This window comes from Argiope bruennichi, chromosome 10, assembly GCF_947563725.1.
Source record: "Argiope bruennichi chromosome 10, qqArgBrue1.1, whole genome shotgun sequence".
In the NCBI taxonomy this organism is placed as follows: Eukaryota; Metazoa; Arthropoda; class Arachnida; order Araneae; family Araneidae; genus Argiope; species Argiope bruennichi.
Genome location: NC_079160.1, coordinates 84,489,634 through 84,508,014, shown reverse-complemented (window position 1 = coordinate 84,508,014; position 18,381 = coordinate 84,489,634). Strand labels below are relative to the sequence as shown.

General features: G+C 27.0%; 1 protein-coding gene across 1 annotated transcript; it reads left to right on the top strand.

Annotated features, from left to right (window-relative positions):
• Nucleotides 1–84: 84 nt before the first annotated feature.
• LOC129988741 (ADP-ribosylation factor 6) lies at nt 85–17,719 on the top strand. The gene is made up of 5 exons (XM_056097012.1): nt 85–353; nt 9,269–9,385; nt 9,853–9,956; nt 14,471–14,669; nt 17,298–17,719. Exons 2-5 carry the CDS (start codon nt 9,304–9,306, stop codon nt 17,438–17,440), a joined length of 528 nt encoding a protein of 175 aa, XP_055952987.1. The 5' UTR covers nt 85–353; nt 9,269–9,303; the 3' UTR covers nt 17,441–17,719.
• The last annotated feature ends 662 nt before the right edge of the window (nt 17,720–18,381 follow it).

Sequence of the window (18,381 nt, the reverse complement as noted above, 5' to 3'; positions counted from 1 at the left end):
CTTTCGAAATTTTTGTTTTCAGTTAATAACTTCATAACATAATTGAACAGAATTTTAAACTTACTGAATGGCAATAATGCCGCTAACCGGAAATTCGATGGAGTTGTAGGAATAGTTACTTCCGTTAATATTTACTCGTCTTTTGAGGTCAATGAGAGTGACGTTGGAATGTGCTGTTTTGTCAATTCTCCTAATGAAAATTTGAAAAGCATTCCGTATTCACGGTGCTCAAGACTAAGCTAATATTTAGTGAACCATTTAGTTTAGATTTATTTTATTTAGTGTCTTTACAAATTCCGTGCAAACATCCGACCAACGCCTTGAAATTACCGGTTTTGAAATTAAACTCATTAGTAAGTATCATTAAAATTTAGTATGATTATATTCATATAAATTTTCACTCAGCCTCTTACTCTTCCATCTAGAAGTTGATTCTTATTTTGTATATTTAAATAGTTTGGAGTTTCAAATGTTAGTATTGTACTAAGCCTGAAATTAAATGTATTTCTTATGAGTTTTGAAAAATTATTTTACAAGTCATGAATTCACAAATACACAGCAAGTTTATATTCAAGATTGTTTCTCTAACAACCTGTCTTTGCATTAAACCTGCGTTAAAACTTCCCAACAATGTTTCATATCACAATTGTTTATATTGGGTATATGTAAAACTTTTACTCAATCCAATTTTTAAAAGTGTGCACTTTCAATAACCCACATTACTTTATATAATAAGTAAATTGATCATAATAAACTGTTTACATTCGTTTTACTTATTCTATATGTGGATGATTGAAGAACTCTTGATTTCTTGTGTTAATAACTCATTAGAGAAAAATTGAAAGTATGATATTTAATAATATATGAAAATTCCAAGTTGCATATTTTTAATTCATGAAGAAACTTAAAGAGAATTTTTTAAATAACCTTTTTGTTATTGTTGATCAGATTATTATTGGTTGTTTTATTTATATAAAAACAAGTTTTTACACATGGGGCTTTTAATTTAATGTATCATTAGTTGATGATAAACAAGCTAAATATCTTTCATCAAAAACTTCTTCATACTATTTTTCCTGTCTAAATAATGAATTGTCAAGTATTTTTCAATACTTTTTTGATTTGTTTTCAAGTATACCTTCATTATTAAATGCATTATTTCAAGATCTACAGTACTTATGGACAACAATCCATGTTGATTCAACAAGCTTTTTGTATGACACAAACTCAAATTTTCCAAAATTTACCTCAAGTGGGCTATTTAAATGATGTGGAGTAATATCAGATTCCATCCAAATATGTCTATTCATTTTCGAATTAATGAAAAACAAGTCCTTAGTTTTAAATTATTTTAATAAATAATCCATCTTAAATTTATATCTTGCCAGCTGTTTTATAAATTATTTATGGAATAAATTTTAAAAGTATGTAATTTAATTTTTTTAGAACTTTGACAAAAAAAAAATTGTATTTAAGCCTGAATGATACTTGATAAATTTTTTAGAACTTTACATAATTATTATTCTGAAACATGTTAATATATCTGGATGAAAAATTGTATTTTTCCACATCTATAAAACTCCTTCAACAGTGATGAATTTTTAAAAAATCTGAAATGCAAGGTAAATTTTATTTTAAAGAAATGGTTTGATTTGACATGAAATAATCCTTATCGACTTACAAACTGCCTTTGTATACAAATTGTTTTTTATATGAATATTTATTGCTTTAAGACATTTAGGTTCAATTAATAGTTATATACATAATATGATATAAATCAAGAAAGTACACAATTTGAATTTATCTATAAAATTGGGAATTTTATTAATTTAATGCATATAAGTAATATGATGGAGAGGTGGTTACATTTTAATACATTACAACATTTAGAATTTCTCTCGTTTGGAAGTGTAACTTCAATATTTGTCAGGTGTGAATCAAGTTTTGCCTTTACCTTTATTTTTGAACATGCTTTACCATTGAATGAACTTATTGAATTTTATGGCATGATAAGTAATAACTTCAAATGACAGTCACAGGAGGGAAATCTGTCTTGTATTAGAGGAGATTAGTTTGTTGCATGTCATTTAATAAAAAATGTGCAATTTTAATTTGTATTGATATTTTTTACAATTATCAGTTTAGCTATGTATATATGAACAATTACAAAGTATTTACTAAATCCTTGTTTAAATGAGTTTTAATTAGTTTCTTACATAAAATAACTTTAATTTCATAAAAATAATTTAATTAGCAAAAGTAATCAATTAATGACACTTGATTTTTAACTTTTTGCAGTGAGAACATTTTTCTCGATATAAATATTTGAATTGTTATTTTCTTTGCATAGAAAAACTGTATCTTAGTGCTTTTGATAAGTTTTCAATTTTATGCACATCATTCACAAGGAAATCATTGTCAGAAGGAGCAAATTGTTTAGTTTTATGTTGAGGAATGAAATTTATAACATACCTCTTCTGCAATTTCACAAATTCTTCTCAATTTCACCATATATAATTTCAATCCATGTGTCAGTAATTCAGTATATTTTTTTTCTCAATCTGTTTTGTTACTAGATACCATGTTGCTAGCATTTGCAAATCTGGGCTTTTTAAAAACTTTACACGACACATCCAGATTCCACCTCTTTTTAAGAGCTGATATAATCCATGAAAGTGTATCTAAAATGTAATTGGGTAATCTAATTTGTTAACTCTTCACTTCAGTTACAAGAGCATATCTGGGAAACTTTCTATACCTTATTTTAAAGCCTCAGATAATAATTTGACCAAGTGGCTGAAGTATTGAAGAAATTTTGGGTGGGGAAAAGATTTTTTATCTGGAGGGAAATAAGAAGGTTGAAATAGACTAGTCTTGTCAATATTGGCCATGTTTTTGACTTCATATCCTTGGTACATTGATTTGAGTTTAATCCAATCTGTAACATGATTTGGGTCTACAAATTTATCTTTAACACAAATAAATTTTAAAGAAATATTGTGATATTTTCTGATTCTTTCTAGCCATATATTTGATGCTTTAAAGATGTTCAATCCTAAACATTGATTGGTTTCTCTGTTTATAGGCATGTTTTTTGCACGAGTAGAACAGAACCTTTTTATTTGCTGCCTTTTGGGAATTTCGTATATTTCAGGTTTAGGAAGCTTCAGATTTTTTTATGAATTCACCATCCACATTTTTCTAATCTCATCTTTGCTGTTCAAAAGTTTACTTATTTAAGTTTTTCCTACTTTAAAGCAATCAGAAAGCCAACATACACACTTTTTTTTTTTTTTTTCAGCAACTTTAAAAGTGTTGGTGTGTTTTTTTTAATGTCAATCTTTTGCTTTTTGACACCATTATAATTCGCACTAAATTTGACCAATATATTTATAGGATAGTATTGCCAAGGGTTGACATTTTCAAAGCAAATACATTGTAAAAAAGATTGCTTTCTGTTTAGATTTTGTTCAAAACATTTAGATTTTTTTTTTCTAACTTTTAGTGCAATATTTTGATCCAAATAAATGTTATTACATGATGGTGCAAATAAAGGAGAGAAAATAAGCTCAATACTTTTTAATTTCACAAAGTAGCAATGCCTTAAAAGTTACCACAATACAAAAGTGATAAAGGCAAAAAGAATGAAACATAAAATTTAAATCTAATGGTTTCTTCTGAATGTAATTAAGGAGGACAGTATGGCTTTGTATAATTCTAGGCAGAGGACAGGGGGGGGGAGCTTTATAAAATAAAAATAAAATATCATCTATTTTGGAAATAGATTCTTATTGCAAATAATATAAATCATATTAAATTCAAAATTCTATACAAATATATCAGACATTCTGTACATAATTTCAAGAAAGAAGGGAAAATAAATAAGGGGTGAATTACACAGTGTAGGTGGTAACCATTGATCAGTCCTGTGAAATATTTTGAAAATTAATTGAGAAGTCAATTTTTTGCACTTATACTACAAACACAATGTGTTTGGACACCTTGTTGAAAATTTTGATAAAAAGAAATTGTACGGTTGAAATAGCTATCCCTTATTTGGAAGAGGTAGTAAAGAATGTCTTATTTTAAGGTATTTTGATTCTTAATAATGTTTAATTAAAGATGTCCACTATTCTATATGATCCTTTAAAGGAAGTAATACTGTAAAAGCTGAAATTTGTTTTAATCCCTGTATTTTTCTTACTCCTTATTGTGATAATTTAGCTTTATTAATCAAATTAATTAATTTCTGAAACTAAAAATATTATTTACTACTTGAAATTTCTTTCCTAAAGAGAAGAATAACATTTTAAACTTAATGATTGCATGTGGAATAAATTTCAACATTGTTGGAATGTACCCTCAGAAGTTTGTTAATTCTGTTAGTAAACTGCTAAATGAAAAATGCTACTTATTTTCATTATAGAATTTTTCTTATTCTTTAAAATATATTAATAAATGTAGAAATTCTAACAATGTTATTAACAACTATAAATCCCTTTTCTAAAAAGAGTTTTCTCATTTTAAATTTTATGGCTATATGTGGAGATTTCAATAAACATCTGAGAATAAGTGTCAAAATTGTTGAGATATATGTCTCATGTTAGGGAAATATTAAGTTTCTTTGAAATGTGAGCAAAATGGTCTGAATTGATACAAATAAGCATAACGAGCTGGAAATGGAAGAATTTACTAAGATCATGCGAGCAGTTAAAAATGGCATGCCTTTTGGGATAGTTATGCTTGTGCTGTTCTGTATTATTTTAGTGTTTTTAAAAAAATTGTAAATCTGTTTAACATGATAACTTGGCATTGGGTATTTCAAACTGCTTTAATTTTGCTAAATCTTTATGTAGTGGAAAAAAAAGTTATTTTACAAGTCTTCTGCAATGTTGGAATTCAGGGAAGGGGGATGTGGGTTTAAAAATGCAAAATTCATATTACAAATAAATGATTTTGTACTTAGAGTTTTAAAGAATACTTATTGGTCAACTAGGCACAAATGAAAGGGTCGGGAAATAATTTAGACTTGCACCAGCTTTTAGACAAACCTAGTGTTACAATTTTTTTTGGTCAACAAGTTTCTAAATTATGTGCCAACTTCTCGCTTGCCCTACCTAACCAAAAAGTCTATGAATAAAGTAACTTTTGGGGGGACTTTTTTCAAATTTTGGACCAAATCTATCAACTTGTTGATCATTGTAGGTCTGTATAGTCACATGCATGTAAACACTATAATAAGAAAAGCAAAATAAAAAAAAAAGCAACAAGTTAGATAAGTGAAATTTGGAAGATATCTTGTTTCTAAAATTATAGCTCTGTCCTAAATTTTCAATTCATTTGGCCAATAAAAAATACTTTCAGAATTTAAATTCATTTTTTCTGTTTTGCAAAGCACAAAATGCTCATGTGTAGGAAGGAGTCTGAGGGGGGGGGGTGCGAACTGAGTAAATCATGCTTTTCATCACCTTGACCAAAGTTCTTAATTTTTAGGATGAAGTTTTAACACCTTTATGAGGGAGTAAGCAAGCAAGTGTTGAAGGCATTTTCCACTGTTTTTACATGTGTTGCAGAGCTTATTTTAAAACAAATTTTCAGTTTAAGTTGTTTTTCCAATAAATTTTTTATATCAATTTTTTTTAATAATGTTACCTATTTAGCAATTGATAAAGTGAGTGCAGGTATAAATGAAGACAGATGATTTCAATTCTTACATTCTGCAAATGAAAAATCCAATAGTTATAAACTTTTTAAGCATAAAATGTAATTATTGATGCCATTTATTAGAAATAAAAAGTCCTACAAGAGACATTTACCAAAAGGCTACATCATTTTGTGTGTGTGTGAGTGTGATCTTTCATTTAATAAAGTTATCGAAAGTAATAAAATTGAAGAAATGGTATGAAAAATCAACTAGCCGTGTTATATTATTTGATGAAGGTCCAAGTAATAAAGAAATTAGAAATATTTGTAGAAATTCAAAATTAGATTTGTTTCCAAATGTGTATAAGACCGGCAATAAAATAAAGCTGTTAAAGGGAGGAAGGAAAGAATAGAAGACAAGTAACAATTAAAAAAAATGGAACAAAGTAATGTATATTCAGCACGTGGACTATTTGATACCATCTACAGTAATTTAGTCTTGAATACTTTTAAAATCAAATAGTTTAAGATAATTCACCTCATCATAAAAAGAGGGTGAAAATATTAAAATAAATTAAAACCTATTATATTAGATAATAATAAGAGGTGTAATTTTGATAATGATATTAAATTTGTAAAAATAAGAAATAGAAATCAGTGATTTTCTGTCAACTTAATACTTAGTGTGAGGCATCCAATTAGTGATATGGTTGAAGTTCTAGAACATCGAATTAAATTATGATAGATAAGTTATTCTAATGAGATAATAAGTTACTGATGAGATACATAGCTGAAACAAAAAAAGGGGAAAAAAAATCGGCCATGAAAAATTTGTTTCAAAAGGATACAGATACATGTTAAAAATGTATATAAACATGTCAATCTACTGCTTGAATGGTTACAAATAGCTGATTAAAATTAAATTTTTGACAGAATTAAATTATTTATTATATAATAGCCATTGAATTATTATTAACTTTACCTATTTTGTTTCTCTTGTGTTTATAATTAGTGTTCTAGTACAAATCTATAATTATTTTTGCATAGTAATTTTGAATAAATGACTATTTCTTCAAAAAAAATTATTATGAATAGTGAATTTTTGTGGTTAATGTATTTTTTCTAAAATCGCTTAAAAAAATTTGACAACATTTATGAATAATACAAGCAAGTTAAAGAATAAATTGATTCTTTTAATTTTATTTTTGGAACTGAAAGCAGAATGTCTGTCTAGCTTGTACTCTGTATTTCAATCAAGTTTTTTCCATTGTTGAAATTATGAAACATATTATGTTCATAACTATTCCAATATGTATTTATTTTTGTTAACTGTAATCATTTGAAAATTTTTACTGGTTTCAATAGGAATTTTTTAAACTAGTAAATTCTTCATATTGATACCTTTCTTTTCTAATTTATTTTATTCTGGTCATGAAATTTAAGTAGGAGGAACTGAATATACATGGCAATTAGGGATTACAATTTCGGACCAAAAGTTCAATACCGGTATTCGGTACTTTTTAGATCTTAATACTGGTAGTAGAAATTTTAGAAAAAGAAACAGAACACACGTGTTTCTTTGTTTTATTACCAGTTTTATTAGAGAATGGAAATATCACAAAAAATAATTTGTAACTTATAAATTATAACAGTGTATCAAGAATTGCAAAAAATAAAGGAACATCTTATTTATTTAAATCACAAAAAGGTGTAAATATCACTATTCAATCTATGATACTATTACAATTTTTTGAAATGTGATCTTAAAATGCATAATGCATCAATTGTACTGTCATTAAGCTTGGGACATAATTTTGTGCAAAAATTACCGGCTGTCGAAAAATGCTCTTTCGGCATCTACATCAGATGGTGGTACTGTTAGCAATTCGCAATATACTTTTTCCAAGTATTTACCTCTAAATCCCTCATCTTCAAATAAGTAGATTTCTCGGCGAAAGGTTTTGGATATAGCTGATTTCTGTATTGTATTTTGGTTTGTTGAATTTTTTTTATTTATCGCTAATTTTAATTTATGTTCAAGGAACAATTCCTTTTCACTATCAACATTAGTGCCATCATAATCTTCTATCACTGTACCGAAATCTTCTGAATGTGGATAGGATAGAGGGTAAAAAATTTTAAGAAAATTTACTATAAACTTGATCAGATTTGAATTGGTTAGTCTCTTCTCTTCTTTTACATTTTAAAAATCATTATAATTATGTAAATACCATAAGATATTTTTTATTTCATTATGTCTTTCTTCCGTGTGATTTTTCAATGTAATATATAATTCTTCAGATAGTGATGTGTGCTGTTCTTTCAGTGACTGCAGCATGAAATTTATTGTTGTAATAAATTAGAATCTCTCGGACATAATGCCTCAACAGCCAGTTTTATTGGAAGTAGAGCTGATACAGTTCTAGATATTAAGTAGAATTCACTATCTGAAAAATTAATTTACAGGTTTAAGTCGATTATTGCTTTTTGGATTGGATTTCTCAGTTTCATAAATCGTTCCATCATTAAGAGTATTTTCTGTTAGTATATATTTTTGTAATATTGTATTTTTTGTAGGGGAACGTTTAAATATCTTAACAATTTTTTGAATTTTATAAATTATAGGAAGCAATTCTTGATGGGTTAATATTTCATCCTCAAAAGCAATATCTTCAAGAATTGCATTGTCATTATCTTCATTGTCAATCACTCTCACTCTCTTCAAAGTCGGAATCCAAAGTTTTTATATCCACAGTATTTGGATTCTTCTGTTGTTTATTTTTTTAGTATAATATATTTATTACTCCTAATTGAATTCCATGAGCATTGCTCAACTGCTCATTTGCACCAATAAACTTTCCAACTTTTCTCATCTGTTTCTCCATTAGTCATTATGGATACAATATCTTCTTTCAGGGATAATCCATGTTTCAGTAATTTAGATTTAAGCACTTCCGCACATTTTTCGGCTCGCGTACTTCCCAAGGCGTGCAATTCCTATATTCCAAATTTTTTTTTCTGAATGAAAGCATGGAGTGTTTTACAATCCATTGTCAAACAGTATTTTATCACTTCTCATGATTGTACGATGCAACTTTATATTCACAGTCTAATTAATTTTGCCCATTAGGGAGACATAAAACAAAAACATATACTATTTTGCTGAGTTGGCAATCCCTGAACATATAGTGGAGACAATTTAAAAAATGTCTAGTAAGTACCAAAAAAACTGTATTTAAACTTTTGAATACTGGTATTACAAAATTGTACAAATGGCTCAAAATACCGATATTCGTTATCCCAGCATATCAGTATTGCGATCCCTAATGGCAATATTAAATGAAAAATTAAGAATTTGTGATATTGTTACTATTGTATTGTTGAAGATTTTTTACTATTTGGAAATGTATGTAACTCTTGGGTGATTCATATTACTTAGAATATTTTAATTCATTATCAGTTATCTAGATTTCTGTTTATATATTAAATTGTTAGTTATTATATTTATATTTAAATACATTTTTATGGGGCCTCAAATGCATATTTTATTTAGTTTAAATGCTTGTAGCTTTCTCTATTTTATCTAAATTTTATAAGCGTAATATGTGCTTGTATCTCTTTTCAGGTACAACTACACTTGTGTGATCCAGCCTAAATGAAATGGGGAAGCTTTTATCCAAAATCTTTGGCAACAAGGAGATGAGAATACTGATGTTAGGTCTAGATGCAGCTGGAAAAACAAGTATCCTTTGAACCCATTTTAATTATTGCCTTTCCAATAGTTCTTATTTTCTTTAAAACAAATGTATCAACTCATTTAAATATCTAATGATTTGGTTACATTAAAAATTTGGATGTTAAATATTTTAAGTAGTAAAACTAAAAATATTATAGAAAAAATGTTAAATTTTATTAAAGAACATGTAAATATTGTAAATTAACTTAGGTACTGAATATTTGATTCGTTTTATTAAAGCATATCAATAAAGAAGAATTTCACTATGATATATAATATGGATATACCTTTTGTTTTATTCCTAATTATTTTGCTTATGTCGGTGTATCTGCTGTACATTTCTTTAAGATTGCTGTATATTTTTGTCTTTGTGGTTTATTGAATTTTTTTACTTTATTTATGTAATGCTTGTTATGATATAAATTTTTATAGTTATAAATTGCTTATTCATCTTTTCCTTAATTAGAAATCAGCTATACTTTATAAATTAAAATTAGGACAATCAGTAACAACTATACCTACTGTTGGTTTTAATGTAGAAACTGTTACTTACAAAAATGTCAAGTTTAATGTTTGGGTAAGTTAAATTATCATTTTTTTTTTTTTTTTTTTGTTCTTGTTGTGTAATGCTTATAAATGTGTTTAATTATAGACTATGACCTCCTGGTATTGTATTTCTAATCAGGAACATGGTTGCTATTTTTTGGAAAACTTTATTAAGATTTAAAGAGTGCTTTTATACCTTATAAGATTTATATATTATCTGTAAAAATCTTAAAAGAAATTGTTAAATAGATATACAGTAGTATCTCACTTAACAAGCATAATTCATTTCAGAATCTTAATGTAAAACGTTGATTAAGAGAAACAAAAAAAACCTGTGGAATAAGTATAAAATAGGGCAGTGGACCCCATTCCAAAAAATAAATAAAAACAAAAAATAAATAAATACTCAATCAAAATTATAATAATAATTTATTATTTAAAATGTTTGCTTTTTTAAAAGAAATTTATCTATAGACAATTCTGCCTATTCTTCAACATTTGGTGAAAATAATGCTGCATTATTTTTAACTTGCAGTGCATAAATCTGTCTTATAAGGATGATTCTTCTTAACTTATAGGATGCAGCGGTTTTTCATGCTTTCAGTACCATTCTTATTTCGATAAAAGATTGATTCTTTACTGAGGCTTTTCCCCACCTCTCGTTTTTAGAAAATTCCTCCAAAACCTCTTGCAGCGTTTATTTTTTATTATAAATTTTATAATTACACATTACAGAAGATTAAATGATGATTTGACTGAAGAAAAATTAAAATGCAGCACCTTGTTTGTGCTCACTCATTATTAAAATACTTCTCTCTTTATATTATAATGTAAAATCAAGACACTTGCCAAACTATCTTGGTTTTTTATATATCTCAATAAATTATATATTTTACAATTCTATTTGTAATTTGAAGAAAGAAGAAACATCAAAAACAATAAGCAGACTGATATCTATGATACGAATAGGATTCTTCATCTCTACGGGACATTAAGATATCTCTTCGTCACTTGCAATTTGCATAGCATCACTCATTAAGGGAGCCATTTGTTTTATATTTTGATGCAAATTGCTTATTGTAAAAGGTGCTTGTTTAACTAGGTTTGACTATATATATATTGTTTTACAAATTATGTTTTAAAGAAAAAGGAGAAACAGTGAAAATTTGGTTTTTAAAGAAAACATTCTTAATGTAAACATTGCCATATAATTTCATTTGCACTGCAATTCATATTTCATTCATTTGCAATTAAAAATTAATTTTACATGATTGAATAATAAACTTTATTTCTTGACTTGAAGTAGGAAATAGAATATATTCTTGATTTGAAATAGAATTTTATTAAAACTATCACATTTTTTTAAAATTTAAAATCGGTTTCTTATATTACTTGCAGTTATTTATGTGAATTTTTCAAAACTGATTTTGAAATATATATAATGGAATGGATTAATGGATTTTGAAATATATATAATATACATTTTCTATTTTTTCTGTGAAAACTTTTAAAAATATGAAACCTGAGTATTATTTTGCATATTATAAAAGTTAGCTAAGATGGGCAATTTGTTACTTTAGAATTTTTGCACACATTTGGCTGAAAATGAAATCATGTACATTAATTTTCTGTGTTTAAAATAATTCTTTAAGCATTTTAGCCGTAGTACAAACTCCATTTATATATATATAAAATGTCTTATTTTTGCCTGTACATATGAAAAAAAATAATCATAATTTTTAACTGATATTTTAGTAGTTTTATTAAAATCATGGTTTTCATTTGAAGGAAACCAAAACAATTCTTAATCTTGTTTTGTTAAGTGCAAAAGTTTTGTTTTATTGATGGTACATTGTATATAATCTTTATTATATGACAGTATGCTGTGAATAATTCTTTTAATAAGCTTTTATTAATAAAATAAATTACTTTAAAAATCAGTAAAAAATAGTTTTTTCATGTTTTTTACATTTTACTATTTAAAATCTATTTAATGGGGGGGAAAAGTTAAATTCCAGTTTTTTTTAATTTAATGCTTATTTTAAAATAATAGTTCTCTTCCCCTCCTTTTTATACCCCTTACATTTTTTATTTTTGAATGTCATGCCTCTGAATAAAAATGACAAAGCAAGTGAAAATGCATTGAAATTTCCCATTAACTTATGGAGAATTTTTAAATTATTTATCATGATAATCAATTTTTATGCCTCTTTTTAAATAAAATAAAAACATTAAACAAAAAAAAAGACTTTGATGTTTTACTTGAGTAACTTAAAGAAACTTAAAGTAACTAAAAGACTTGAGTAACTTAAAGAAAAAAGAGTAGGGAAGGATATAGAATTGCAATTTGCAGTTTTTACTGAGATATGGATGTTTTAGCCATCATCATGCAAATTGATCAATGTCTGATAGATTTGATGCTAGACCAATGCATTTCAACCTTTTTTGTAAACATTACCTATCATCCTGCTCCAAGTACCAATACAATCCCATTATGTAAAATTGCTATCTAACCATTGAAAAAATCCTGATTTAACAGATGACACTATATTTTATCAAAAATGATGATGTTTTGTTACTTATACTTGAAAGATAAAAGTTCTTTTGTTCCTGAAGTGCTCAGAATTGATAATATAAGTCTACATTTGAGTAAGATAATTTTTTAAAAAAGGTTATAAACAGGCCTTTTTTTATATGTAATGTTTTTGAAAAGGCATGAGTGTTAGAATTACACAAATAGAACATTTCAGCTATTTAGTTAAACCATGCTCCTGCTCTGAGGACTGAAAAATTTTTTTTGACAGATTTCAGAATGGATATTTTACACTGGAAGATCAATTGAGATATATTGATGATGTTATTGTTTTAGTGAAAGAAATATGTAGATTTACAATTGAAGAAATTATAGAGAAGCTGGACATTGATATTTTGTCTCCAGTTCACCATTTGAGAAAGCTTGGATGCATTTCCAACTTTTATACTCAGGTACCACATCTCCTGATTGAAAGCAATTAGCTGAATTGCATGAATGTGGCCATTTGTATTAAAAAGTTTAGAGTGAAACAACATGAAAAAGGGAAGTGAAAATCCAGAATCTATTGCAAAGACAGGTCTATACTCTTTAAAATAAAGCATTTGGAGAAACACACGGAGAATTATTCATTTTGGGCTTCTCTAATCTCATGAAACAACCATGTCGGATAAATACCGTGAAAGATTTGCTAGACTCCATTCAGGCACTCAAGAAAAATGTCCGATTTTGGTAATCAGAAAAGATGGAAGTTTCCTCTATAACATTGCCACACACAAAAGATACTGAGAAAACTGCAAGAATTGAAATAGCAAATTCTTCAATGCCTAACATATTCTTCTAATCTTACACCAGATGGTGCAAGGTTAGGAGAATGTGGTGAAGAATACCACCTACAAACATGTAGATCAATACTACTTTCTTCATTAGAAGAATGAAGAATGTGTTGGTTATACCACATACAAATTTCAGCTTTTTTTTTTTTTTTTTTTTTTTTATCCCACCAGAATAGTTTAAGTGGCAAAAATTTTAAACCTGAAGATGTGCAAAAATGTCTCACAACTTCCCCTTTCTCTTTTTTTTATTAGTGAATTTGAATTTTTCTTTATATTTATTAGTGAATTTGTAGATTGATGGAAATATACCATATAAAATAATAGCAATTATATCCTTGAAGAACATTAAATTTAAATCTTATATGTTTGAAGATTATCAGCAGATTTGGCATGAATGCTGAATAATAATTAATCCAATAACATCTACGTACCCATGCATAATAACACTGCAACACATTGTGTAAGAATGTCATTTATAGATAACTATATTCATTTAATATATAACCACATATATAGAGAATTTTGATGTTTATCAATTGGTGTTTTAAAAATCCAAATGGGAAGATGACAAATATAGTTCAAATTTGTAAGACTTCTCTACTAAAACAATGCTTGTAAATGATAGCAGAACAGTAATTTCTTGTTGAATAATTCAGTTTTTTGATCCTGTAGATAAATTTTATATCTAAACTGAAACATTCTGATTTTTCTAAATAATGATAATTTTGGATTCAGTTTAATTATTTTAATTTTCCATAATAAAATATTTTGATTAGAAATGTCATATTTATTGCAATATTAAAAAAAAATATCTTAAGCTCAATAAACCTATCAATGTCCATTATTACATCCCCCCCCCAAAAAAAAAACTGTTAGAAGTATGAAGATTGAAATATAGTACTAAATAAACAGTTGTAAATTTTAATAGTGTTCTAACCTACTCCCCCCCCCCCCAAAAAAAAAAAAACTGTTAGAAGTATGAAGATTGAAATATAGTACTAAATAAACAGTTGTAAATTTTAATAATTGTGTTCTAACCTACTTTCCCCCCCCCCCCTTAATTTCACGAATATTTATTTAGGTGAAACATCCTGAGTGAAACAATTACTGAATTCATTTAAGTTTAACTTATTTAAGTTTTCAAACAATGATTTTTAAAAATTAATGTTTTTTTAAAAGGATGTTGGGGGACAAGACAAAATCCGACCACTATGGAGGCATTATTACACAGGCACTCAAGGGTTAATCTTTGTAGTAGACTGTGCAGACAGAGATAGAATTGACGAAGCCAGACAAGAACTACATAGGATAATCAATGACAGAGAAATGAGAGATGCCATCATCTTAGTGTTTGCCAACAAACAGGACTTGAATGAGGGTGGGTAGCTTTCTTAATATTAAAAATTAGCATTGCTTATATTTTATAGATTAATATTCATTCTTTTCTTATTTTTCCTTATTTTATATATTTCATTTGTCTTTTTATGCTGTTCAAATACTTTCTAAATATTTTATTTTGAAGATATTATTGTTTTATTAAATGTACTTGTAATGAGTTGACATATATTTTTCATTCTTTCTCAGTCTCGTGAATTTGTTTGAATGTTTCAAAAAGAAATTATATTTTGTATTTTTAGAACTTGTGTTAAAATTTTTATTTAGTTGATATGGAGGTGTTGGCATAACGAACTACTTCTATAGTACATTGGTTTTATGGTCCCAATTTATTTTTATTCATTTCAATACTTTTTTTAAAACTTTATGTAGTATTACAAGTATTTCATTTAGTAAAAATTGATAATATCTGAATGCTGAAATCTGATCTGAAATAGATAGTGTAGGTATATAACGAATTTATGTGACTAATTCATTAATTTGTCCATTTTGGTTTCAAATAAAATGCATAATGTTTGACTAAAAGGCAAATTCTTTATTTTGGCCATTAAGCATCTTGATTTTTTTTTTTTTTTTTTTATGGAGTAATTTACTGTTCTGATGGAAGTAGTGGTATTAAACAAACAAGAGTCAATTGTAAACATAGTGATCATGATGAGGAAAACATTCATTAACGATAACAAAATGATTCTTCCCCCTTCCTCATATGTTGTCATGACTCTTGAAAAAAAGTTTTTAAGCTATGTAAAATTTCAAACAAAGTGATTTATTTGGAATCTATAATCTAATGCAAGAGCCAGCAAAGTTAGTTATCTCAATACAATACTAAAATATGAATATTGATTTACAAACTTTCCTAAAAAGAAAAATCTGGAAATGCTATTACAAAACAATTGGATTCTTTAATTAAACAAGGATTGGGCCAGTTTGAAAAATGCAAAAATTCTGGCAATTCATTTCCTTATTTCATAACTGGATAGTTAAAATTACATATCTAATGATATCTTTTATTTGATCTGTGATGAAAATTCAAAATTGAAATATATAAATATGCTGTTGTGATGTAAATATTTTAATTGCGACGTTGTACAATTTTATTTAAAAAGTTGAAAATATTCAAAATCTATTGCCTGATATTATGAGCTCAAATACTGAAATGATTATAAAATCTATTTAAAAAAGAAATTTATTACCTACCATATGCTGTACGAATTATAGTAAGAAATTGATTTCATTTTGAAACAAGATTTGATAGTACAATCTAAATATTAAAGAACTTAAACTGTATTTAAAAACATTTTTGAAAATTTTTAAGTAAAGGTTGCAGATTTATTTTATATTAAAACTATTACCTAATTTTTGCTACATTATAATAGACCATGTTTATAGGCATAGTGTCTAGTTGCTAATGAATTACATAACTTACACAATTTTGTCAAATAAAATTTAGTCCCCCCTCTCTCTCCTAGACACACACCATGCTCCTTTTGCTCTCAAGAGGTGACTCTTGGTTACTACTTTCTCTGTTGTGGCAACTCAAGCAAAAATGTTCTCAAATTCAAATTATTTTGACAGAATTCATGACATTAAGATTTAGAGCACTGGTTTCTAAATCCAGTTATAGATACTTCATCCTTAAAAATTGAACTAATTTTGATTTCGTTTTCCTTTCTTCAAATCACCAAAACAAAAAAGAGTGGAAAAAAATCGACTCCTAGCTTATTATTTGGTGTTAAATTTCAGTTTTACACTTATATGTCTTTTTTTTTTTTTCTTTTTAACATTTGAAGTAAAATTGAATTGGAAGAAATCTTTGATAAAATATGTAATAAAACAAGACTGTTAAAATAAGAAAAATGTTGAATGTTATTATAAATGATTTTTGGCTTCAAATCATGAAGGCTTTTTAGTGATTTTGGCTCAACAATTTCTTTATCAAGCTTAGAGTTATATATGTATAATATAATATACTGATTGCTGTGTTGGTCTTAGATCATAATTGAATGTTTGAAAAAATTGAATGACAGAAGTCTGACCAATGATGCTTTGTCTGATTTATTACTGATGAGAAATATATGATTTGTCTATAAGTTGTAACTAAGCTATTAAATTACATGATTAATAGGTAAAATAGAAAAGTGAGTCGCTGACATAAGTGGTTTTTTTTTAACCTACTTTCAAAATAACACAACCTGTATATAATTATTTGTGGAGCAGCTTCTAATTTGAACTTTAAATCAACTTGTGCATACCAAAAATCTATCTTAAAAGGTAAAAATTGTGATATTGTTAAATTGTAGACCTTTATTGTGTGAACCGCAATTAAATTTATTCTTATGGTTAACAAGTTATGTAATGTAATACAGTATGCAACAAATTTTATATGTAAATGTTATGCTAAACAATAGATGTATTCATCTAGGTAAGAAATTTTTTTTTTAAATTCCTATTCTTAATTTATTTTTATGATGATCACCTAATTATTATTCTGGTTGATAATAAGAGTTTTTATAATTTTACTAATATATGTAGTTATTGCAACCTTGCTAAATTATTTTAGCTTTCTGTTTATTAAAATTTTATTTCAAATTGTTTTTTGCATCTATTACAGCAATGAAGCCACATGAAATCCAAGAGAAACTTGGACTGACACGTATCCGAGACCGCAACTGGTACGTTCAACCATCTTGTGCCACAACAGGTGATGGACTTTATGAAGGACTCACATGGCTAACTTCCAATCATAAATCTTGAGAATGCAGTCAACTTATGACCTTTAAGGACCCTTATTCACCATGTGAATCTGTTCTTTTAATTGGTACCAGTTCTATAACTCCTTTAACAGCTTCGGAAACTTCTGTTTCAATGATAGATACGGATAATGGAACTCTTGTTTACCTGGTTTTGTGTGCTGTTGATTTGACCAGCCTTTGTTTCAACAAACCTGCAGTGACAGGCTGTTTTGCTGCGGGCTTTTTACCGACCTTTTGTGTATATATTGAACTGTAACATTAAATATTGTGATAAGTTGTATCTGTTTATCTTCTATTTTATGGTGTTTTATTTTGAATGTATGTATATGTGCAATGATTCATGTTTCATTCAGGCCCACACTTGTTCATTGGTTTCCCTTGTTGCCATCTTTGTGCATTTAATTTGTGAAGTTTTGGTGTGTGTACATGTATTCTCGCTTGCTCACCTCGCGTGAACACAGAGGAGAGTAGTTATTTATGACCATATTTGGAGTCCATGTGTATAAAAACTGGAACAAGAGGAAAGGTGTTTGTCTCGACCCATTTGGATTTCCAAGAATGTGAATCAAATTTTTTTATTATCTTGGATAAATCTTTACTTCCATTTATCTGTGAATTGAACTGAATTGAATAATAAAAGTTTGATTATATATAAATACTGAGAAGAAATAAAAGTTATACCATCCAACTATACAAGTGGAAAGATCTTTCATTGAAATAAATATTTTTTATTTCTTCTGTATTCAAAATAGGAATTAGTAAAAAAAGATATTGAAAAGAATATGCAACAAAGCAATTTTGAAGTAGATTTTATTCTGTATATTTGTCTGGTTTACTGTATTATTTGATATAAAATACAAATTTTTGCACTTTACATTCAGTATTAAAATGCTAACAACATGTTTAAAAGAATTTAGATGTTTTATTCTGAAATTAAAAAAT

Coding starts and splice junctions, on each gene's coding strand:
- LOC129988741 (XM_056097012.1), top strand. CDS start 9,304: ATGGGGAAGCTTTTATCCAAAATCTTTGGCAACAAGGAGATGAGAATA. Junction 9,386..9,852: donor AGATGCAGCTGGAAAAACAA/GTATCCTTTGAA, acceptor ATTAGAAATCAG/CTATACTTTATAAATTAAAA. Junction 14,670..17,297: donor CAAACAGGACTTGAATGAGG/GTGGGTAGCTTT, acceptor CATCTATTACAG/CAATGAAGCCACATGAAATC.